Consider the following 25,366-nt stretch of genomic DNA (forward strand, 5'->3'; position numbering starts at 1 on the left):
AGTTTGTATGATGCACATTGTTTACAATGCAAATATATACAACTTCTGTTCCTTCTGCTCCTGGACGAAGTGCGTGAAGTAGTGTTTCAGTGGCTCCTGATCCCTTTTACCTCATGGGTAAATGGGTGGATGATGTATTTTTGTCTTTTTTTTTTTTCCTCCAGAGAGATCCTTTGGTCTGTGGACCTCTATTCACCTGTTTCTCTTCCTCTGAACTATTTAATTAAAAACATTTTGTTTCCTTCTTTTGCAGTGCAGTGTATGTATCACATATGATTTTGCAGAAAAACTTTTTTGTCACAGTATTTGATTTACTCTCAATGGAAAATTAAGAGTGCGCACTTTGAAAATTGGGGCTGATGAATTTTCATAGGCAAGATGTGTGCTGATGACCCTAGGGGGTGTGTAACCGGCTCTATATCACTACTAAATACCAAATCAGAAATAAAGGTTTTCCTAACTATACTCCATATTCATGAACAGTGCCAATGTGGAAAACCATATGAATCTCTCTCCCTAAAAATGACCTTCCTGTATCACATAAGTCTACTGATTATAAACTTTTTATCATAAAATCGACTCTGCTCTCTAATAATCAAGTTTATCCTTTGCAGAATCTTAAGGGTCATACCCCCCCAGTTATGGACTGATTTTATGTATTTAAATATCTGCATTAATCTCTGTCTTCTAATACCAATTTTCTATAACCTTATTTCTTATTATTTACCCTTAGTATTGTGCTGGCATCTTTGACATCTGTATGTGCGTGTTTTTCCTTTTCCGAACATGATTGATTGTTTTTTATCTTAACTTGTTTTTATACTAGCTTCTGTGACTTATTTAGGATACATAATATACAGCTGACCCTTGAACTAAACAGGTTTGAACTTAATGGGTCCATTTATATGCAGATTTCTTTCAGTAGTAAATACTACAGCACTACATGATCCATGGTTGGTTGAATTGGACGTGGTTGGACGTGGGACACTGGATGAGAGAGGAATTGTATACGGAGGGCAGACTGAAAATTATACGCAGATTTTCAACTGCATGGAGGGTCGGCGCCCCAGCCCCTGCGTTGTCCAGAGGTCAACTGTACTTGAAATGTCATTTTGCTTGTTCTAAGAAGTAAACTCGAATGTACTTTTAAAGTCTACTTATTCTGTGAAGAACATTGAGGAATTGCCATATAAACTGGACTTGAATTCTAATTCTCCTTTGTCCAAATTGATGGTAAAGTTTTCTTTACATTTAAAGTCAGTGGTGACAAGTTTTCATCATGTTTCCATATACAGTATTCAGCAGATATTTGGGCCTGTACTTATGCAAGCTACTATGCTTGGCTTATGGCTTCAGAGGTGTGGCATGTCCTCTTCAAGAAGGCATTAGGTAAGTGCAACAGTAGAAGTGCATGCTGAGTACAAGGAGGGCACAAGGAGAGGAAGAGTAGGCACCATCTCAGGGAAATGAAGAATTAATGACTCCATGCCCTATAATTCTAGCTAAATAAGATTTTCCTTGAACTTAATATGTCTGTTAGAAATTAAGCAACATAAAATAAATGTACGAGTCCCATAAGCATTTATTTGTACCCTTTCCTGCAGGGCTGATTACAACAGCTGTGGATTATGCAGGACTCGCCCCTTTTGTCATTCACCGTCCAGGGAGCACTACTGTAAGGTGGGGAGGCTCCTGATTCCCTAAAGAAAGAGGAGAGGTGAGGCCTCATCTAAATTTGGCCTGATTATACAGTTTCACCTTTTGCTATTATCATCATTAACATGAATGGCTGACTGAATGTAGAGTTGGTTAAATGTGTCTTTCTGCACACCAACAAGAACGTGTTTGCTGAGTGAGTTCAGGTAGGTTCTAAAATAAATGGTTTTGCTCTTTCTCTCCAAAAGACGATGGACTTTGAATTAATGTGAAGAATATACACTTAAGCTTTTTAAGCAGAAAAAGATCTGGACTCTGAGTTAGGGTGGTTTCTTTCAGAACTGAAAGAAATGAAGCAGAGAATGGCATCAGAGCCATTTTAAATTCCTGAGCCACTTTAAATTCCTGACCAGGGCTTCCCTGGTGGCCCAGTGGTTGAGAATCCTCCTGCCGATGCAGGGGACACAGGTTCGAGCCCTGGTCTGGGAAGATCCCACATGCCGCGGAGCAGCTGGGCCCGTGAGCCACAATTACTGAGCCTGCGCATCTGGAGCCTGTGCTCCGCAACAAGAGAGGCCGCGACAGTGAGAGGCCCGCGCACCGCGATGAAGAGTGGCCCCCGCTTGCCACAACTAGAGAGAGAAAGCCCTCGCACAGAAACGACCCAACACAGTCATAAATAAATAAATTAATTAATTTAAAAAAAAAGTGATTTTTTAAAAAAAATTTAAAAATTAAAAAAATAAATTCCTGACCAGAAAATCTGGGTTGAGGGAAAGAACTCACCCTTAGTCTACCCTTGTCACCAGTTGTGCTTTAGCTGAGTGAACATGAGAAACCAGCTCTGGCTAGGAGCTACTGTGGTGCCAGTCATTCTGAGTCTGAATACTCCATTAATCCCCTCTGAACACATACTTGTAGATGGTGGAAATTTATTTCGATGGCTGGTGGTTCTGAGCTTTCAAACAGCCTGAATTCCCGGCTCCATGAACTGCTTTGCCATGTGGCCTTGTTACTGCATTGCTGTCTGCATCTGCCTCCAGTGTTTAGCAGACAGGCAGTTGCATTTCAAAAACATACTATAAGCACAATTGGGCTGTGTCTACAAATCTCCTAAGTGGCTAATGCTAATAATCGGCCAAAAAGGATGAAACACCTCATTTAGCTCTCTCATCTGCCACAACCTGTGTCATACCTTTAAGTGAAAAGAGCAGGATGACCCCAATTTTGTTCAAGGGATATACTTCATGCATATGTATGGTTAGGAAAAGCAATGAAGGCCGTATGCCAAAAATGTTATTTCTAAGTGGTGGATGTACACTGGTCTGGCTCTTACTAAAGACTTAAGTCTTCTATGTAGCACTAGTCACAGGGGCCATTTTGGTTTTGTAGGATTATCACCCCCTTGTGATCCTAAGCCTCATGAGAGGAAGGGTCATGTCTGTTTTCTGACTACACTCTCAGAAGATTGACCCACTCGATTTCCTTATCTCTGATTATACCTCCATTTCAACCAAGGGATGGTCTAAAATATGCACAGTTGACCCTTAACACAGATTTGAACTGTGTTGGGTCCTCTTATATGTGGGTATCTTTTCCCAATAAATATAGTACCTGTATTTTCATTTTACAGATCTTGAAGTGTGGGGGAAGGTTAGCGTTTGATTGGAGATCACAATATGTGGAATCAAAAGAATTAGGGTTTGAGTCCTGATTCTATCCAAACTCTCAGCTTCCTGCCCTTGGGTGAGTCATTTACTAATTCCTTTGTTTTGGAGGCAGAAATAGCAGTACTTGGATTTTCGACTGTGCACGATTGGGATAGGCACCCCTAACACTCCCACTATTCAAGGGTCAACTGTACTTTATTCAGAATCCTCCTATTCAAACACAGCCTTTTCTACACCATGCCACCTCTTTCCATCCCACTCATCCAAATTCAGCCATATTTCAAGATTTCTCCTCTTGATTTGGCCACTACTTTGTCATACATCTTGTGCTAAATAAACAGCTGAACTGCCCATCTGTAAAATAAGCATGATAACCCACAGTGCCAGTATCACAGGGATTATAGAATCACACATGGGAAATTTTTTTTTATCCCCAGAAAGTACTAGATAAAGACCTAGTAGTAGCACAGGTCTATAATCCCCTACCCAAAATCCCCATAGCCAGAATTTTTCAGATTTTAGGGAGGTAATACATCTGTTCTATAAAAGATCCATGGCAGGGTATAGAACCTATGGTAAAAACACTTATGTCCACAATAAAATGTATTCGTATTCATACAAATTTCAGGTCAAATACTGCTGCCAAATGAGTTTGCCAACAAACTCAAGAAAAAACTTGGTTTTCAGAGCAATGTGAATTTCAGAATTACAGGCTTGTAGTAGCCTTCAAATTTGGTAGCAGTCACTTGGCAGTTGATTCCAATTACTTTGTTATGTAACTGGCAAAGAGGAAGGTAAACAGGAAGCCAAAAGTAAAATAGCAGGGTGTGCTTTGCTAGGTACGGCAGCTACAACAGAACCCTGTACACTGGTCCTTCCACAGAGCCAACAAGAAGCCTGTACATGAAGCAGCAAGTGGGTGAGAGGAACCTGCCAGAGCCCAGATGTAACCCTTCTGGAAACTCCCACTCAGTCCTCTGATTTTATAGAAGGGAAAACCTAAGGCCCAAAATGGAGAAATGACTTGTCCAAAGTTCAACAGCCTTAGACTGAGCTTCTTAGACAAGATCAGATCCCTCTGTCTCTTTCTTTCACAACACTTAATAGTTATATAAGCAGGTATTCGTGGCTAGGGCCATGGGCTCAACCCTTGGCCAATCAGTCCCTATGGCCAGGGAAGTGAATACTATTAGCCATCCTTTAGCCAACTCATAAGGTGGGAGCTCCTTTTGGATTCATTTGGCTAGGACAGTTGGGGAAGAGCCATTCCCTCAAAAGGAGCATGTGCCGGTCACAGACGAAGGGTCATTAGGCAGCTAAAACAAGCCTATTGCAAATAATACATGTACCATTATTGAGTGATTGCCGTTACATGCACTGTGCTAAACACTCACAAACCAATCTCACAACGATATTTCCCCCAACTTACAAATGGGGAAACTAAGCCACCTTGAGAAGCTGAAAGACTTAACCTTTCCAATCATTTGGATTTTGTTCACTTTCTGTTTTTCCAAGTTGGATCTTTGCGTTCAGGGAAGATGTGTGTTCTGGGGTAAAAAGCAGATGTTGCTTGCAAACAACATTTTCTCCTAGCCTGTTTCCCACAAGTCAGTTTTGGAAAGGAGAAAGTCCCCAAATTGAAAAGATGGTCGGTAGGCTCTGGGAAAAGCTGGAATGCAAATCTCGTTGAGTAAGACATCAAAGGAACGGCTGCATGAGGTGTAGGACAGGCTGCACTCGAGGCACTGGAACTTCCAGGAGGAGAAAGTATCACTGTGCCGACGTCTGGGATCTGTGCCGCCACCTGCCTTCAAAGGACACCTTAGAGTCAGTCATTAAGATGAGTTCAGCAGTGACCATGAGGGGCTGAAGACAAGAATGTCCCCCTTCTATATTCTAGGCACCAGGTGACTCTCCCTTCAGTCTTGTCTAACCTTAGAGAAGGACTGAGATTGAATATCCTGCCAAGTGGCAACATGGGGACTCATGTAATTTGATTTAAAAGAATAATCTGACATTTCCTCCACACACAAACATTACACTGTACTGCAGCTCCAAGAACTCAGAGCAAAAGGTAGGCCTTACAGGAAGGCAAATTTATATTCTGTAAAGCAAAGAATTTCTCACAATTACCACTGTCCAACAATGGGACCTTCCTGTGCCTGTTTCCTCACCTCTAAAATAAATGTAATAATAGGACTTACATTAAACAACAGTTTAGAGGATTCGAATGTATCTATATGTAAGGTGCCAAGAAGAAATGCCTCCCTAGCATGTAGCAAATGCTCAGTAAACTTATTTTTATTGTGGGTAGCGGATGTACTCTGTTCCATGGCTACACTTCAAATTTACCTTTTTGGAAAACACTTGGAAACCTAAGATAAATACCTTAAAAATGTTCATGTTTGGTCTCCTGAAGACATTAGATTTAGGCCAAAAAAAAAAAAAAAATTCACCACAGTTTTACTTATAAACAAAAAATAGAAACAGATTTCATCATCACCTATTAATTCTACCTCCTAAAATAACTCAAATCTTGTTTCTCTGCCGTGCTTTCACAACCACATGTTAGGACCCCATCATTTCTCACCAGGACTGTGCATCCTCTAGCTGACATACGTACCTGTACAGTCCCACCCTTCTTTGACCACCACCTGACAGTAATCTGCACAGCAACCTCAGCGATCTTGTTATAGTGCAAATCTGATCTATAGCAGTTCCTTGATTTAGGCACACTGGTAGCCAGTGGGCCAAACCTGGCTGGCAGATTTGTTTTTTGTTTTTTTTTAATTTTTATTTATTTATTTATTTATTTTTGGCTGTGTTGGGTCTTCGTTTCTGTGCGAGGGCTTTCTCTAGTTGCGGCAAGCGGGGGGCCACTCTTCATCGCGGTGCGCGGGCCTCTCACTGTCGCGGCCTCTCTTGTTGCGGAGCACGGGCTCCAGACGCGCAGGCTCAGTAATTGTGGCTCACGGGCCCAGCTGTTCCGCGGCACGTGGGATCTTCCCAGACCAGGGCTCGAACCCGTGTCCTCTGCATTGGCAGGCAGACTCTCAACCACTGCGCCACCAGGGAAGCCCTGGCAGATTTGTTTTAATTCGAATGCCTTTAAGCAGGTAGGTACCACAAGCCCTACCACTCACTGTCGTATGTATTGATTGCATTCTTTCACATTCACACTTCTTTCCTGCCTGGGCCCTGTAAGATTTGAATTTGTCAGTCTACAGTATACAATCCAAATACTGCAGCTGGCATAATCTTTCTAAAATGAAGAAGAGGCTATGTTTCTGCCTTGCTGTGCTCAAAAAATGTAGCTACTAATTGGCTACTCTTTGTCTAGATGTATTCAATTCAGGAAATACTGTGTCCCTACAACGTTACCCAGCACTCTTCTACGTGCCGGGGACACAACAGCAAACAAAACAGACCAACATCTCTGCCTTCATTAAGCTTAAATTTGATAAGAGGAGACAAGTGCTGTGGAGATAAAGCATGGAAGGGGACAGGGAGTATGGTGGGGTACCATTTCAGATCAGCTGGCCAAGGAAGGCCCACAGAGATGGGGGCATGTGCTATAAAGACATGGGGGGAGGGGGGGAGTGCATTCCAGACAGAAACAGATACAGTGGCCCTGGAATGCTGGAGGCCTGTCCCTCCAATAGCTTCTCAGTTGAATCCTAGTTGTCCCTCAAGAATCAGCTCAAATGCCGTTTCTCCCAAGAAATTTTTCCTACCATTCCCAGGTAGAATGGCATTCTTCCTCCCATAGATTCTTACATATAGCTCAGATAATTTCATGATTCTGTCATCATGTGTAGATATTGGCCTCAAAAATATCCACTGAAAAAAATTAGTTACCTGAAGGATACGCAGACATGATGACGCACGCTGGTGAAACTCTCCTACTGCATTCTCCTAACGCAGGGATGTTATCTGGAATTCTTTGGAAAAAAGGTTTTGGAATTAAAGTCCAGATTTCAGTTTATCAGCCCTTGTTTAAGCCACCATTTGTACAACAATATTGTCCCATGAAAACGCATGATAGAGGCCTAACTCTGTAAAAGCATGTAGCAGGCAAAAATAAGTAAATCATAGTGCTTTTCTCCTTCTTGGAAAGCAAATTGCTTTCCATCATAGAGTCCCCCAGTGTAGCTGTGGCCACAAGAGGGCACCATCAGCACAACTGAAAAGCATGGCTGCTTTGCCTTCTCAAGCTCAACCAGCCACCAGCTCCTGCCAGCTTTAAGTCCACTGTGTGTGAACTTTGAATGAAGAATGCCAACTGACAGGCATATGGTGGTGATGAGCTTGGTACCACCAAGTGTATTACAAGGAGACGAGGAGAAACAAGAATCTAGTGTGGTGGGGAAGAGCAAGGACTGATCAGGATTGGAATGTGGGTTCCACAACCACAGTGCACAGCTGTACCTCCCTCAGCTTCACCTGTAAAACAAGGTCGTGCCAGGCCTCTGCTAGAGGCTGCGCGCTGGCCTCAGTGAGCTCAGTCTTGCTCGATGGATGGATGAACAAACAGATGTGATGAGAGCTGCAGGGAAGAAGTCCTGGGGGCACGTGGTCACTGCTCACCTGCTGTGGATACACAAAGTCCCCAGCTCTGCGCTCTGCCCCTCTCGACAGTGCCTCTTCCGTGCTGCTCCCCGATAACTGACGGCCCTGTGCGCGGAAGCCAAGCGAGACGATAAACCAGCAAGGGGCTGCGTGAAAGAGCATGTATCTCACAAATTAGAAAGAAAAAAACTCTAAGATGATATTTAAAAGTTGATTAAAACACATGCCTTAAGGACAGTCTCTTCAACAACTGGTGCCAGAAAAGCTGGATATTCACATGCAAAAAAAAAAAAGAGCTGGACCCTTACCTTGAACCATACACAAAAACTAAGACTTAAAATTATGAAACTCTTAGAAGAAAACGTAGACAAAAGCCTTCATGACAATGGATTTGGCAATTATCTCTTGGATATGACACCAAAAGCATAGTCAACAAAAGTAAAAATAGACAAATTGTACTACATCAAAATTTAAAACTACATCAAAGGACACCAGTCAACAAGAATCAAAAGGCAACCTCCAGAATGGGAGAAAATATTTGCAGATAATATATTTGATAAGGGGTTAAAATTCAGGATATTTATGAAGAAATGCCTAAAATTCAAGAACAAAAAAATCCAATTAGAAAAAAATAGACTTGAATAGACATTTCTCCAAAGAAAGTATATTAAGTGGCCAACGAATATATGAAAAAATGCTCATTAATCATTAGGAAAATACAAGTCACAATAACGTATCACCTCACACCCAGTAGGATGGCTACCATCAATAAAACAGAAAATAACAAGTGTTGAAATCGGAACCCTTGTGCACTACTGGTGGGAATGTAAAATAGCACAGCCACGATGGAAAACAGTATGGCAACTCCTCAAAAAATTAAAAATAGAATTATTATATGACCTAGCAACTCCAAAAAAGAATCGAAAGCATATTCGCACACCCACTCCTACAGATTTTGTGTCCCATCCCCCTCCCCCAATTTATATGTTGAAACCCCAATCCCCAATAAGATGGTATTTGGAGATGGGGCCTTTGGGAGGTAATTAGGTCATGAAGGTGGAGACACTCAGGATTACAGCCCTTATAAGAAAAATCAAGACAGCTTGCTTCCTCTCTGCTCTCCACCACGTGAGGATATCAGAAGATGGACATTTGCAAACCAGGAGGTGGGCTCTTACCAGATGCCAGACCTGCTGGCATTTTGATCTTGGACATCCCAGCCTCAGAACTGTGAGAAAAAAATGTTTGTTGTTTACCCAGTCTATGGCAATTTGTTAGAGCAAACCAAAGTGACAGCTTGGCTTGTTTGGCAGTATTATTCAGAATAGCCACAACGTGGAAGAAACCAAAGTGTCCGTCAGTGGATGAACAGATAAACAAAAGCTGGTATATACATACAAGGGAAAATTATTCAGCCTCAAAAAAGAAATTCTGACACATGCTACAACACGGATGAACCTCAAGGACATTAAGTGAAATAAGACAATCACAAAATGACAAATACTGTATGATTTCACTCATACGAGTTATCTAGAGTAGTCAAATTCAGAGAGACAGAAAGTAGAATGGTAGCTGCCAGGGACTAGGGGGAAGGGGGAAATAGGGAGCTCTTTAATGGTTATGGATTTCAGTTTTACAAGATGAAAAAGTTCTGGAGACTGATTGCACAACAATGTGAATATACATAATACGACTGAATTGTACACTTCAAAAGTATTAGGATTGGGGCTTCCCTGGTGGCGCAGCGGTTGAGAATCTGCCTGCCAATGCAGGAGACACGGGTTCGAGCCCTGGCCTGGGAAGATCCCACATGCCGCGGAGCAACTAGGCCCGTGAGCCACAACTACTGAGCCTGCGCGTCTGGAGCTTGTGCTCGGCAACTAGAGAAGCCGCGATAGTGAGAGGCCCGCGCACCGCGATGAAGAGTGGCCCCCGCTTGCCACAACTAGAGAAAGCCCTCGCACAGAAACGAAGACCCAACACAGCCAAAAAAAAATAAAAATATAAATAAATAAAAATTTAAAAAAAAAAAAAGTATTAGGATAGTAAATTTTATGTTTTACCACTTTTTTTTTTTTAAGGCCTTAATATACTTCTACCTCTGTTGAGTGTGCCAGTACCAAAAAATGCTTCCTAATGAGCATGTTTTATTTTGGGGTTATTTCCTAATAAAGCTACTCAGAGTCTAAACACGATTAAGCAGATGAAATATTTTAAAAGCAGAGAGGTTATCAGCATTTTTTTCCTTTCAGCTTACCACAAGTACACCAAAGACACTGGATATTTAGTCATATGTGCTATTCATGCAAAGCACTGAATGGTTATAAAGGAAAAACTGCCCCTGGGTCTTCTTCTCAATGCTCTACTCACAATATTTCTGGTCACCAAATGTGTTTTTTTCCCTACCAAGCCAGTCTGCTACACAGGTCGTGTGCACTGTAATTCAGTTCCTACACTATGTACCCGGAGTTAGCATCAGATCCTGCAGGCTAAGGGCTCAGTCTCACGAGACTGTTCCCCAACCCATTTCCAACACAAATCACAAATCCAGATTGTTACCTGTGCTTCTGAACAAACAGCTATATATCACACCCTCTCCTTACATTGGATTACTTTGTTAGAGTGGCTCACAGAACTCAGGAAAACAGTTTACTTACTAAACTACCAGTTTATTACAAAAGGATACAAATCAGGAACAGCAGATGGAAGAGATGCAGAGGGCAAGGTACATGGAGAGGGGTGCCGAGATTCCACGCCCTCTCCAGAAGCGTCATCATCCCAGCACTTATGCATGTTCGATGATCTGGAAGCTGTCCAGATCTCAAAGTTCATGGATTTTTATGTAGGCTTCATTATGTTGACATGATTGACTAAAGCATTGGCCATTAGTGATTGATTTAACCTCCTGCCCCTCTCCCCTCCACTTGGAGGGGGCGGGTGTGTGGAGGTTGAAAGTTCCAATATAAATCATTCAGTTGGTTCCCCGGGCAACCAGCTCCCAGCCTTAGGGAGTTTCCAAAAGTCACCTCATTAGCATAAAGTCAGGAATGGTTGAAAGATGCTAACGAAGGACACCCATTTCACTGTTATGGCTCTGGAGCTATTTCAGGAACTGGAAACGATACTAAATACTATAACAAAAGATGTTCCTATAGCTCTTATAGAAAATTACAAGGGTTTTAGGAGCTGTGTGCCAGGAACAGGGACAAAGACCAAATGTATATTTCTTATTATAAATCATAGTATCACAATGGCAAACAGTATTTTCTCTATTACTGGGTCTCAGGTAACTAACTTGGATGCCATCCTCTTAAATTCAGGCATACTTATGGCTCTTGACTGTCTTTGTAGGCACTTAGAAAGAAATTTTAATACATGTGTTGAAGAAAAAGTATTTATTTGACACCTTTACAAAAATATTTAGGCACATAATTTTCATATTATGTCACCTGATTTACATATCTCAATCCTCGGTACCTTTTAAAAACACTAAAATGGTCATTTGGTAAATAGAATCTGTATTGAAAAAATACTGTGTGATAGGCCAACATTTGTAGACAAACTCAGTTGATCATCAGCATGAGAAAGAAACATTTATGAACAAAATAATCTCTAAAAACATTTTTGTGAGACAAAAAATCTAACCAGTAGATTTTTTTAAAAAGTATTTTCAAAAAAGCAAGCTTAAAAAAAAACCCACCATAGAATACCTCCTCATACCATGATGAAGTGGCATCCTAACAGTAAGAACTAGAAGGTAGGTTTAGAAAACAGCAATGGTGCCAGAGGTTCACAAATACCAACTGACAAAAGCCTGGACACAGAGGCAGCATGAAGTTGATGCATTTAATTCGGAGAAGGGAAGAAGGAATGTCTGACCTATACAGGAGCTACCTTAAGGTGACAAACTGGGGAAGTTTTAACGGAATCACCATTCTGAAGTGTAATTATCTTCCTCTAAGGTAGAAAATATTTTTTTTTTTTTAATTTACCAAAATACGAAAGCAATTTCTTTTTATTTTTTTTTTAAACAGATGGATTCACCTGCATCACACAATATCCACAATTATATCCAGTACGTATTTAATAAAAGACGGCCGTGAGCAGAAACCATTCTTTAACCGTGAGCAGAAACTCTTCTTTAAAACTAAGCATTCTAGAGGCAACAAAGTATAGGGTCACATTTTAAAAGAAATACACTGCCCAGCCTCTAGCATTTAAGGAGCACAAATTAAGAATCTTAATCTTTGCCTATAGTCTTACCATGAAATAATGACAATAACAACATGTGCTGAGTGCCTAATATGTAGGAGGCGTTGTGCTGAGTAGTTTGCATCTGTTATCTCATTTATTCTGAATATTTTTCCCCCCCTCAGGGAGGGAAAAATCAATTACAGCCTTGTTCATAAGGAGGAACCAGTAGTACATAGCTATAGCTATGAGGAAGCAAGAACACATGCAGGAGAGGGAGGAGGGACCCAGGCTATTCACAGGATTCTAATGGCCTGGCACTCATCTCAGAGCTGGGGGACTAGTAGGAGTTATAACTCCTCTTAGATTAAAAAAGTGCTTCATTCAGCTCTGTGGGTGGGACACCCCTAATCAGCGGTGCTGACAATTGTGCAGGCAGCTTTTACTCATAAATCACTGACTCCTTTCATCTGTTTCTTTCTCTCAATCGGGGTCTGGCTAAAGAATAATACATTCCTTGAGAACAAGAACCCTGCCCTCTTCTTCATCTCAGATGCCCCAGAGCTTAGCATAATGCCTGGAATAAAACAGTCAATCTTTGCTCACTGAATGACACCATACTAATGAAAGCAAAGACAGGCCCTCCCAAAATCCTGGGTTCCATCCCAAACCAGTCAAAAGTGAAATTCTACTATTCTTTCCACGAAGATCCTACATCAGCGTTACTGACGTGAACTTACCATGCATTCCTGATACACTAGGACTACAAACAACAAACTTGCAAACATACTTTTCTTTCTTAACCTACATGCAAGTTGGATCCTACAAATGACTGACTCATACAGTCAACTTCCATATGAGGGTATTAAAAATCACCTGACATGTTAGCAATGTGTAGCCTGGCCAACCAGGGTTATTCAAATCAATCTGGCACTGCCTCAAAAACAGACTGGCCGAAGACAACATCACTGTCATTGACTCAAGAAGAGGAGCCACTAGTCACTAATGTGTCTTCAAAATTCTCACCACAGCTCATCTGTCTCAAAGGGCAAATTAAGCATTTAACTCTATACTGTCTCTCTTTCTTCCAAGAGGTAGTTAACAGGTCAAAGAACTTTTGCCTTATAAGATGCTGGAATACCAGGTAAATCTCTTTGTGTGTGCCATAACCAAGCCTGCACGTAATTGAAAACAAACTTCAAAAATGGTTGGCCAGTCTATTCAATCTCCAACTTCCCCAGGCTTCTTTCTCTTATCTTGAAATGTTGGTGGCAGTTGAAGGGGGCATCCAGCAATCTACATGGATAGAGCAGAAGCTGTAAACGACTCTACTGCTTCTAATCATCCAGAAAGTTCAGCATAGGCCAGGAGCCCTGAGGTCATGTGCATCTAGTGAAGTTATAACTATCCATGATTTCCTCAAATAAACCTGGAGAGATGACAGATCTTCAAGGGAACCTGATCCCCACGAAGCAGTTCAACCCCGGTGGGGTTTTAGTCCAACACCTCTGAATGCACACAAACTATTTCTAACATCCAAGTTCCCTCCTCCATGTGGCTGACAGAAGGAGGAACAGAAGTGCTAAAATTAGCTCCCACGACTTCCCACTGTCCCCAGGCACAACCAGGCCGTGGCAGCAGCAGTCACAGCCAGAAGTGCATGTCAACCGAGGCCAGCCTGGAAGTGAGACAGAAGCTCAGGCATGTAGACTGACCCATCATTCTCCCTGATTCGCAAAGCCTATTCCTCTCTGACTCCAAATTCAATCAACAGATTGCCTCCCTGAAAGAGCTCAAGCTAGCTTAGCTGGCAGCCCCCTTTCCTCACCCGCTCAGGGGAGAAGGGAGGTTATCACTGGCAGCATGGCTCAGTGGAAAACACAGGAATTGTGACTTACTAGCAAGTCACCTAACTTTCTCTGAGTCTTGTTTTCTTATCAATAAAACAGGGACAATAAGATATCTTGCACAAGATAATATCCTATTCTCCCACTTGAATTTTCTCAGCTCACATAATACTGGAAAAAAGTGAGCCTTAGGACCCCTTACCTGGACCTTGTAACTTGGGAGTTGGCCATGAGGCTAATTCTAGGGACCCAGCACCACTGGCCAGGCTTCGATAAAGACAAAATAAGGGAAAGATATGAATGTGAAATGACCTCAATATATTACTCTTTCAAAAATAAAAAGAAATCAAAAACCTTCCAGGTCCCCTGTTGAGGCACCAAAATACTGTTTAGGTCAACAAAGGCCAGTAGATTGCAAACCTAATGAAATGGAAGCCGGAGTGTGCACCAACACAAAGGTACCCAGCCTCTTACACAACGATTGCACAGCTGGCCTGAGCAAACACTCATCTTCAAAGTCAATGTATGTCTCTAAGCCAAGTCACACTACTGTTTGAGTTAACACCTGACCCACCCAAAGAGGCAATTCAGGCATGCCCATCCACAGCTGCTCTCCAGGATGCAGCACTGGTCTTGAGAGAAGCGGGCACGCTCATCAAGTGACCAACGGACGTGGGATGTAGGTGGGAGCATCCAAAGGAAATAGGTAATGCTCGTGCCATTGAAGTGGAAAGGAAGGTGATGGTTCTAACACTGACACTGCCAGAGACAGTCCAAGCCTCGACAGTGTAGAAACATCTAACCAGCCTTTCTCCTCAAACCATACACTCAAAAACATAAGACGTAGTCATTATTGATTCAAGGACGAGCAAAAAGAGTAGCGACCAAACCCAGAGGTGGGAAGCATGGGGAAACAGATGATGGTCACCTTCCCTGCATGCCATTCTCACTCAGAGAAGAAAGGCTGAGTTGCATGGTTTACAATTGCAGCTTTTCACATACATGTGACATACACTGTAGCACATGGTTTCACGTCGCCGTGGGGCTGGTAGACAGGTGCTTCCAACCCTACTTATAGATCTGCAGTTTCTGAGAGGTGAAAAACTTTCCATGACTTGTTCATAGTCACAACATCTTCTAAATAAATCAACAGAGCTAAGTTCTCTGTCTAACCCTCGGTCACTATCGCAGGAGTGAGATCAAGGCAACTACCTCCAAAACATCCCTTTACCCCCAGCACTTAGCACAATGCCTGGCACATACTACATACTCAATACATTTTAGTTGAATGAATGAATCAGAGACAGACGAATAAATGAGTAAAAGGCCTACTTCCTCCGTCCCTTCATTATCCTCATCCTACACAACAAAGAGGGAATAGGGTATTTTCAAGGAAAGCACTCTGTTCATCCCATGAGTTCTTAGGGAAGCCAACGTGGAAACCAATACACTTCAAAGCCGCACACATTTCTTTAGCGCCAAAGACGTCATCTTTGGCAAAAGCAGTGATGATATCCTTATGAAGAAAATGCAATTGTTAAGAAAGAAAACTCAAAGAAGAGAAATTTAAGATCCTTGGCTGCATTTCCAGCAGAAGGAAGGCTAAAGTGCCTCCAGACGCGGCAACGATGTGAATGAGGCGGCTCCAGGTGGAGCACTTCATATACGCAGCTCTCAGGGACACCTGGATATCAAACTATGGAATAAACATTGATGTTTCACTGTTGGCATAGAAGAAAAATAAATTAAAAAGCCCAGTACATTTTCCAGTCTGATATAAATTAATTCAAATGGCATATTTAAAAGAGTCAATTATAAGTTTCTCTCATAAAATTTTAAAAGGCAGCAATCAATCCTCAGATTGTACAAGTGCAAAGGAATGGTATTTTCTCCATAATCAAGACACCTCAGAATCTGTATAAGAACTGCCAGTGTTCCGAGCTGATCAAAAACTTGGGCCTGTGTAGTTGATGCAATCCTCTGGTCATACTGCTCCTTTCCCCTTAATGTCCAGCTTGTTACTGGCCTCTGACTGTTTGCTCAGCTGCTCTTCAGAGAAAGTGATGTAGGAATACACCAGGCTCCCAGCAATGCTGCAAAATAGAAAACCACCATCAGAGAAGAAGGAAGGAATGGCAAATGTAAGGGAGACTGGTGTGAGCATTGGAGCTACCTTTACAAATCAACAGCACATAAAACTAAAACATACAGCATTTTCATCTACCAAACTAGAGACATTTCCCTCATCATGATATTATCCACTGCTGTTGATGCTTTGGGAAAATGAATGTTTGCACATACTTGCCAGCAGGAGTGCCAATTTTATACAGCCTTCCTGCATGACAATTTGTTGAAATAAAAACCTTAGAATTCTGCTTATCCTTTGACCTAGCAATCCATTTCATGGATGAATTGTATACATCTTCATAGACTTATTGACAAAGTATTTACCACAAAATCTATAATTGCAGAAAATTAGCTAAAGGATAAATGTTCCACAATAGGGAATTATATAAATTCATACAATAGAATACTATGCATCCATTTAAATGATATAAAATAAAAACTGGCAATGACAGTATTTTGTAATCTTACAAAATATTAAGTATTGTCCAACCCCATTTTATTTAAATGAACATGAATATGTATATTAATATGCATCATAATAGAAAAATGTCTGAAAGGAACACAACAAGAATATTAACAATGGTTACATCTGGGGGCTTCCCTGGTGGCGCAGTGGTTGAGAATCCGCCTGCCAATGCAGGGGACACAGGTTCGAGCCCTGGTCCAGGAAGATCCCACACACCGTGGAGCAACTAAGCCTGTGCTCTAGAGCCCACGAGCCACAAATACTGAGCCCAAGTGCCACAACTACTGAAGCCCGTGCGCCTAGAGCCTGTGCTCCGCAACGAGAAGCCACCGCAATGAGATGACCGCGCACCGCATCGAAGAGTAGCCCATGCTCTCCACAACCAGAGAAAGCCCGCGCACAGCAACGAAGACCCAAAGCACCCAAAAATAAACAAATAAAATAAATAAATTTATTTTTAAAAAATGGTTACATCTGGACGGTAAACAAAATACCAAAATAAACAGATAAATAAATAAATAAATAAAATAAATTTATTTTTAAAAAATGGTTACATCTGGACAGTAAGGTTATAGGTGATTTCTACATGTATTTTCTGCATTTTCAAAAATAAGCATTCAAGACAAAGAAATATTATTTTTAATAAGAGTAAAAAACATCCCAATAAGTAAGCAAACATGCAGACCCTGGGGAGATTCACAGAGTTGGTTTCTCTCCGACTAGAGTCAAGTTCCCAGTGGAGAACCTATCATCTGGGCCCTCAGGCTCTGAACTGGCTGCTGCTACCCCTCACACTTGTCTACCACACCTAACGGCAGGAGCGTTCATTCTTTTGCGACAGTGATTACTCTTGTCTACTCTCACCTGGACTACATAGCCTCCTGCCCCAGTCACTAAACTGAAAGCAAGCTGGAGGAGCTCAAAGAGCCGACATGCTAAACTGCCCTGACCAGCTCTGCCGTCGAGCCTGCCACCTGTGACTCCCTAGGGTCTCCAGCTGGCAGCCTAGCCTACACTCTTTCAGATGTCTCCATCCTGGATTTGGCTCCTGCAAATAAGGAAGCAAGATCAGGCATTCAGGGTACTAAATAATCAAATTGTGACAATTTATTAAAGTCTACTACATGCCAGGCATTTTACATACATCTCCTGCCACTATAATATCCCTTCAAGGTGCTCATTTTAGGGATGAAGAAGCTGAGTCCCAGAAGTCATAAGTTACCTTGCTCAGGGTCACAAAGCATCTTAATGATGGACCAGAATAAAACCCAAGTCTGTCTCATTTTCTGCACTGAATCGGCTTCCTCCCTATAGCCCCTGCTCCACTTGACAGTGCAGGTACCTGTCTTTATTTTGTTCCCATCAGCCTATGAATTTCCCAAGGCTTTACTCTTAGCTCTACAGAGTGCCTTACACAGCCTGGCACTTTGTAGCAGCACAATTAAATAACTGCTGAATTGCATATCTGCTATGGCCCCATTCAAAGAAAGGAGCCTCACGAACCCATCCCTGGGCCAGTGTTCACAGAGCTTCATCTTTTCCTTCATCTGGTTGCTTTCTTCCATTTCTTTTTTCTTCTCCTTTTTTCCTTTCAGAATTTGATCCGACTCTTCTGGAAACTTTTCTTATTTATCTAATGCATCAAGTAGATGATTTCCTTGGTAGCTGGGCTAGGACCCAAGGAGACAGCTTACCATAGCCTTCCCGATCAAAGCTAAAACTTCTTTGAGGTTCACATGTACATCTACATGATAGTCAATTTCCCTTTGCTTCCAACCCCACAAAAAAGTAGAAGGAATGATCTTTCTTACTTTCATCCTATCCTCCTCTAGATCCCCTCTCCCATGACAACCTAAAACATAACAATGCTCTCTTTTATTTCTCCTGTCAAGACAATCTATTATGTTCATGTTAAGCCGATTTCACCTAAATAGAAATAATGGAGCAATGTAGGATAGAAGAAGACAAAGAACGCCCTGGAATTTACTCTGGACTTCCTCCTTATGGTGATCCTGGGGCCCTATATCCCTAGCATAGTTAGTGTGACAAAAAACATGGACTCTGGAGTTAGGTGTTGGTTCAAATCTTGAATGTAACTGCTAGCTCTGTGCCCCTGGGCAAATTTGTTAATTTCTCTTGAGATTCTACTTCTGTACTAAAAAGATAAGAATAATACTATCTACCTAGACTTGTTTGAAGAATAAATGACATAACACGTATAAAGAACCAGGCCCTAATCCTGGCACACAGAGTAAGCAATCAGGAAATATTTATTCCCTTCTCCCCACTTCCATGTAAGCTCCAATACTCACAGGCTAGAGGCGAGATGCATTGTTAACAAAAGGTAGAGTGGTATAATAAGGTATAATAAGAAGATTCCTGATGCAAGAAAAGGGCATCTTGTTACCACAGAGTTGTTTAAATAACCAGAGCAAAACCAAAACACAGAAACCATTATTCTTAACTCTGGAGATTAAAGAGTACAGACTGTTCAGTTTATCACAAGTTCCAACATGAGGCAATAATAAAAGGCTTTCATCTCATCTTTATTCCTGACTTGATCATTATCAAACGTTTACATTTTCAGAAATGGCCTTTCCTGAATCACCTGAAAAGAAGTAAATATTCATCAACAAAGACACCATGTGCCAAAAAGCAGTGATGAGTTAATGCTGTGGAAAGAATATAAATTGCTTCCTAGAAGCTTTGGGAATGTGGGGAAGCTGGAAGGAGGAGATGAGGAGGACTGAGAAAAGAAAGGGAAAAACCCCAATTTGGGGGGGAAAGGCCTATATCTAAATTTTTATACATCACTATCAAATGATTCTGAATCAAAATCTTCTGCTACTTCAAAAAACTTCTCGATCTACTGGCTCTATAAATATTCACATTAAAGTTGACCTCTGATACTTTGGAATTGGTATTTATGTATTCGACAATCCTAAATACTGATTTTTAAAATCTTAAGCAATTCTCCATCTGCCTAATATTCAGATCATAGTACTACCAATTATTAATTCACTGAGACCTGCTGTGGCAGACACAGCCAGGAAAGAGACAGAAGAAAGAGACAAGGCAACAGTGTCCCGCAGACAGGGGTCTAGTTAGAATACCACAACGCTGGCTGGCAAGCGCTGGATGGTGCCACCTCACCTGCTCTGATCCACTCCTGAACTTCCAGAGATCAGGCAAGTACAACCTACCTCTCCGAGACCTACGTGGCCATGGACATATTTACCAGCCTCGTACAATTAGAAATCCATCCTACAGACATATACTAAAAACGCCCTCCACGTAGCAGCTCCATGGCCGCGGACGAGAGTGTGAAGGAACAGGCTGTCTCCATCTCCCCCTGCAGCTGACCTGTCTGTTCACAGGTGTAGCCAGGTGGCTCTGCCTCTTAGATTAGACCCTGCCTTCCATATTCCATGGGTAAAATATGTCAACCAATATCAAAACCTATGAACCAAGACAGTTTGACTTTTACTGCGATTTCCTAATACACACAATTTCTGCCGAATAATTGCGGCAGGGCCTCTGAGTACATTCTTCCTCCAGTGACCAGGGACACCCCATCTTCACTCCCCACACAGCAGCTGCTGGGGACCCTTTTCTCATCTTTCTCACCAGGCACATAAAGCAGAGCTATGTTGCCTCTTCATCTATCTTCCAGAGCTCCTATCTGAACAAAGGGAAACAGAGAGGTGACACAGGGTTGACTAGAAAGCATTTAACTGTGGACTCTGTGACATTTGCAAAATTCTATAATGTGGGGCAAGTTACTCTCAGAACCTTAGTTTCCACATCTGTGAAATGGTGATTAGAATACCACCCTTACAGGATTGATGTGAGAATTAAATTATATAATTTATTTATATAACAATGTTATATATAATTATATGTTAAATTATATAACTAAATTACAGACTTAATAGGACAACAGATCATTTTCAAAAGGTTAATCAGCATACAGTAGACATCCAATAGGGGTAAAAGTCAAAATGCTAAGGCATACCAGGGACTAATACTGCCAAAAAGCAAAAAGAAGAAAGGGGTTTTGGCAGTTATCGCTTCTCCCCCATCTCTGTGGCTGCACACCAATTTATTCATCCAGAAAATCAAGGAGTCCTAAGTATAGTAAAACCTTCCTGGTTTTGGTCATCCCAATTAGGCCTTAATTGTATTATGAGTAAGCAAGACTTGACCTAACCTCTACCATCTGTAGTGTATTAGTAACTCTCAAGAGTATTTTCCTAGCTGGGTATTCATCCTTCCCATTATGAGACATTCAAGGCACTTTGCACTCAGGCACCAACCTACTTCTCTAGCACAGTCAGCCCTCGGTACCTGCGGATGTAGAACCCACAGATACAGAGGGCTGACCATGGGACTTGAGCATCTGCAGATTTTGGCATCCACAGAAGGTCCTGGAACCAATCCCCTGGAAATACCGAGGGAGGCCTGTTTCACCCTTGTGAAATACGTCTTGCTCTAGCTGTACTGGAGTTCCTACCAGCACCTCCCCGGCCTCCACCCAACATCTGCCTTTCCAGCCCCACACTTCCGCTCACGCAGTACTGCATGGCTGGAATACCCACCCTTCTCTTTCCCACCTCTCCAAATCCTACCCACTGGTCAAGTCCTGGCCTAAGTAGCCTTTCCACTATGAAATCTCCCAAGCAACTCTGTGATTTTAGTTCCTGAGACTACCACAACCTTTATTACTGGTGCCAGTCTGGATAGATACTTTGTGACCTTTGAGTGATGATAGCTGTTGAAAGCTCTTTTGAGGGAATGTATTAAAAGGGCCTCGGCATTGCTATTATTAATGCCATATAAATGCCTAATGTTATTATAAATGCTATGTGATTCCTATATAAATGAAAGCCATTACTCTTAATATAAACATTTCACACTTCCCCTCCTCCTTTGATCTAATCTCATCACAGTAGCCAGGGTGGTCCTATTAAAACTAAATCAGATCATGTCATTCCTCTATTCAAAATCCTCCAACTCTCTTCCTATCTCTTAAAAGTTGTCCCTAATCTGCCCCCAGCCCATTACCTCTATGGCCCCATCTCATTTCAGGCACTCCACTCCCACCTGCCACACTGGCCTCCTTGCAGGTTCTTGAACACACCAGGCACACTCCCACCTCAGGACCTTTCCACTTGCTCTGCCCTCAAGAAATCAGTACACCTTTGATACTAATCTCCAACTCAGGGCTGAGTCCAAACTACTCAAGCATTTCCATCATTTTCTCCCCTACTTCTATTCCTTTTTCTTTTCTGCCTCTTAAAACACCTTAAAATGTGGGTAGAGGACTCCCATCAGAACTTTTAAAAAGATAATATATTTTATGTGTTTCCTACACCTGGAAGAAGTTCCTTCAAATGTCATTAGTCTCCTGCAAAATAACTTTAGACCTAATGACCACATGACATAGTTTCACAGGACTTCCTCAGGGTGAATCAGAGAAGTTTAGTGGCAGAACTACGATAGACAACTCTAGCTTAAAAACTGAGCACAAGAAAACCGAGGTCATGAAAAGTGAACTATATGTGAATAGCTAGCAGCAGTACCCATAACAAAGCACACATTTTTTGGCTATATTCCATTTCGGTGCTCTTCTGTAAGGAATTATACTATAACCAAGGGCTAGCTAACCTCCCTACATCCTATTTAAAAGTCCAAGTTATTCTAGTGAGATGCCAGTTATTTAACTCTAAAAAGCCTGGTAACTGTTATAGCAGCAGCAACCAACTGATACTACAAAACATGTCCTCTCTCTCTCCGAATGAGAGAGCTACTGAGTAAAGGAAAAGCTCATGTCCTTACTTCAGGAGAAGCCTAGAACCAGAAGAGAGTCTGCTAGGATGGAATTATTCAGAAGGAGGAGTCTGGAATTAGGAAGCAACACATCCTTTTAAGGAAACAGGCAAAGGAGTCCAAAATGAACGAATTGTAGATTCAGGCGCTGGGCAGAGATAGCTAGACCAAAGTCCTCAGAACCTAACTCTGGAGCTAGACTCTGAGCTGCACCATGGCCCACCCCAAAGACTGCATAGACTCTAGTTTGGTGTCAGAAGCTACAGTAAAATGGGTTGTGTTACACAAAAGGAGGCTGACTTAAGAGTTATATAACCAGTATGATGACATATCCTGAAGGGATATGAAAATAAATTTATTCATCTATTCACTATTTACTAGACTGCAGTTAAGAAAATGTGGAAGGCAATCAAGGACTGAGTATTTACCAGCTGGGTAGTATGTGGCAAGTTTCTCAGCCCCTCTGTGAAATGGAATATTCACAGCATCTGTCTCAGAGGGCTGTTTTGAAGATTAAGTGTGGAGTACTTAGGGCAATGCCTAAGCATAAAAAATATTGTCTGGTATTCTGTTATTATTATTACTGGTTGGATGCCTATTATGGATCAGGAACTGATAAATACTGACACAACTATAAATAAGACAAGTGATTTCTACCCTCAAATAGCTGAGAATCTAAGGTAACAATGGCTACATATGGTTTACTTAGGTTACATTACAATTAATCAGTCATTTACTGAATGATAATTCATTACCGGGTGAGAACTTGGACTCTGGAGTCCAACCCATCTGGGTTAAAATCCTTCTATGACTTACTAGCTATGTGACCTTGGCAGAGCTATGAGTGAATGCACCATGTCTCTCTGGAGCACGATGCCTGGCACACAGAAACAGGCTCAATGCATGCCTTCAGAATGCATTCAACTCAAACTTTCTAAGCCTCAGCCTCCTCATTTATAAAACAGTGATAATAAAAGAACTTCAAAAGAGTGTTATGAAGAATTAGGCAGTTCAACAAAGAAAGGACAGTATTTTCAACAAAAGGTACTGGAACAACTGGATATCTATTTTAAAAAAACACATACACAGGAAAAAGAATCTTCATCCAGACCTCACACCACATATAAAAATCATTACAAAACAGGCTATATACCTAACTATAAAACCTAAAACTGTAAAACTTCTAGAAGAAAATATAAGAGAAAATCTTTGTGACCTTGGGTTAGGCAAAGATTTCTTAGACACAACACTGAAAGCACAACCCACAAAAGAAAAAAAAACTGGTAAATTAAACTTCATCAAAAATTTTAAATTTTGCTCTTCAAAAGAGATTAAGAAAATGAAAAGCAAGCCATGACTGAGAAAAACTACTTGCAAATCACACATCTGATAAAGGACATGTATCCATAATATACTGATATAAGGAACTCTCAAAACTCATTAAGAAAACAACTCAAGTTTTTGAAATGAGCAAAATATTTGAATAGCCATTTTACCAAATACATACAGATGGCAAATAAGCACATGAAAAGATGCTCAACATCATTAATCATTAGGGAAATTAAAACCACAATGAGATACCACTACAGATCTATTAGAATGTCTAGAATTTGAAAAACAAAGACAAACTGACGATACCAAGGGCCAGGATGCGGAACAATTAGAACTCTCACACATGGCTGGGGGTTACGCAAAATGGTACAGACACTTTCGAAAATAGTTTGGCAACTTCTAACAAAGTTAAATATACACTTACCATACAGCCCAGAAATTCCACTCCTAAGTATTTACCCAAGTGAAATGAAAACTTATGTTCATACACAAACTTTTAAACAAATGTTTTAGCAGCTAACACAAAACACCTAAAAACTGCTAACTATGCAAATAACTTTCAGTTGATGAATGGATAAACAAACTGTGATGCATCCATAATGGAATACTACTCAGCAGTAAAATGGTGCAAACTACTGATACATGCACACCACAGAATCTCAAATGCAACACGGAATCTCACATGCAGTATGTTAAGCGAAAGAAGTCAGACCAAGAGCTACACAATATTATGTATCATTATATGACATTCTGGACACCATATGGATAGAAAACAGATCTTTGTAAGGGGAGAGGGGTTCAATGCAAAGGGACATAGGGAGATTTTGGGGGGTAATACAATTATTTTATACCTTGAATATGGTGGTTACATAACTGTAACAGCTGGTTACATAACTGTATGCATTTGTCAAAACTTGCAGAACTGCACAGGAAAAGGGGGGCATTTTACTGTATTTAAATCATATGTTAATTTTTTTTTTTTTTAATGGAAGGGAAAAAAAAAAAGAATCACAGATAAAGATAAGCTCCAGAGATTCTACAAATTCTAGCCCGGGCAGTTATGGGGATGATGATGTCATTATCTGGAGAGGATACGTTACTCGGGCCAAAGCCACAGGCCAGAGCCCAACCTCTGATGAAAGTACAGAAGTGTGTTCTGTCACCACCCTTCACTGTTCATTCCCCACTTGCTCTGCTGCTTTTCTGGGCTTGGGTGAACAGGCACTAATTGGCCACTGGAAAAAGGCACTTAGGGGAGTTAGAGACAGCCAGGCTCTCCACAGAGCAAACAAACAAACAAAAAAAGCCTTCATAAATCACAGTATCAAATTTGAATGGAGCCTGAGAAGCTACCAATGCAAACCTCCTGCTTCCTGGAATTGAATCGTATCAGAGGGGGCTCTTTAAACTTTTCTTAAAACAGCAAAGAAACCAGGCGGGGTGAAGGGGAGCTAGATGCATCTGAGTTTAATCAGAGAATCCTTTAAGAGTACAGTTTAATTAGTGATTTCCTTCAAAGTGCAATCAGCCAAGGATGGACTGGCACCATGTCCAATCAAAGTGAACTCTAATAAGTAGCCAATTTAAGTTTGGTTTTCACATTTAAAAAAGAAGTAATGTTCACAACCTATGAGTCTGCTGATTAACTAGTGGAAGATAAGTCAAAAAAACAATAAAAC

General features: G+C 41.3%; 1 protein-coding gene across 3 annotated transcripts in view; it reads right to left on the reverse strand.

Moving 5' to 3' along the window:
- Positions 1 to 25,366, reverse strand: part of SLC35D1 (solute carrier family 35 member D1) — a 75,374-nt gene that overhangs the window by 5,317 nt on the left and 44,691 nt on the right. Inside the window, exons 11-13 of one of the 3 annotated variants that reach the window (XM_059924280.1) lie at positions 7,914 to 8,041; positions 7,185 to 7,267; positions 4,850 to 5,134 (exon numbers count right to left, since the gene is read on the reverse strand). In XM_059924280.1, coding sequence (XP_059780263.1) covers positions 5,097 to 5,134; positions 7,185 to 7,267; positions 7,914 to 8,041 — 249 coding nt within the window. In that variant the 3' untranslated portion in view covers positions 4,850 to 5,096. Of the gene's footprint in view, positions 1 to 4,849; positions 5,135 to 7,184; positions 7,268 to 7,913; positions 8,042 to 11,275; positions 16,027 to 25,366 lie in introns of those variants that run through there. The other 2 variants (XM_059924286.1, XM_059924292.1) reach the window with 2 other exon arrangements.

This window comes from Balaenoptera ricei, chromosome 1, assembly GCF_028023285.1.
Source record: "Balaenoptera ricei isolate mBalRic1 chromosome 1, mBalRic1.hap2, whole genome shotgun sequence".
Taxonomy (NCBI): Eukaryota; Metazoa; Chordata; class Mammalia; order Artiodactyla; family Balaenopteridae; genus Balaenoptera; species Balaenoptera ricei.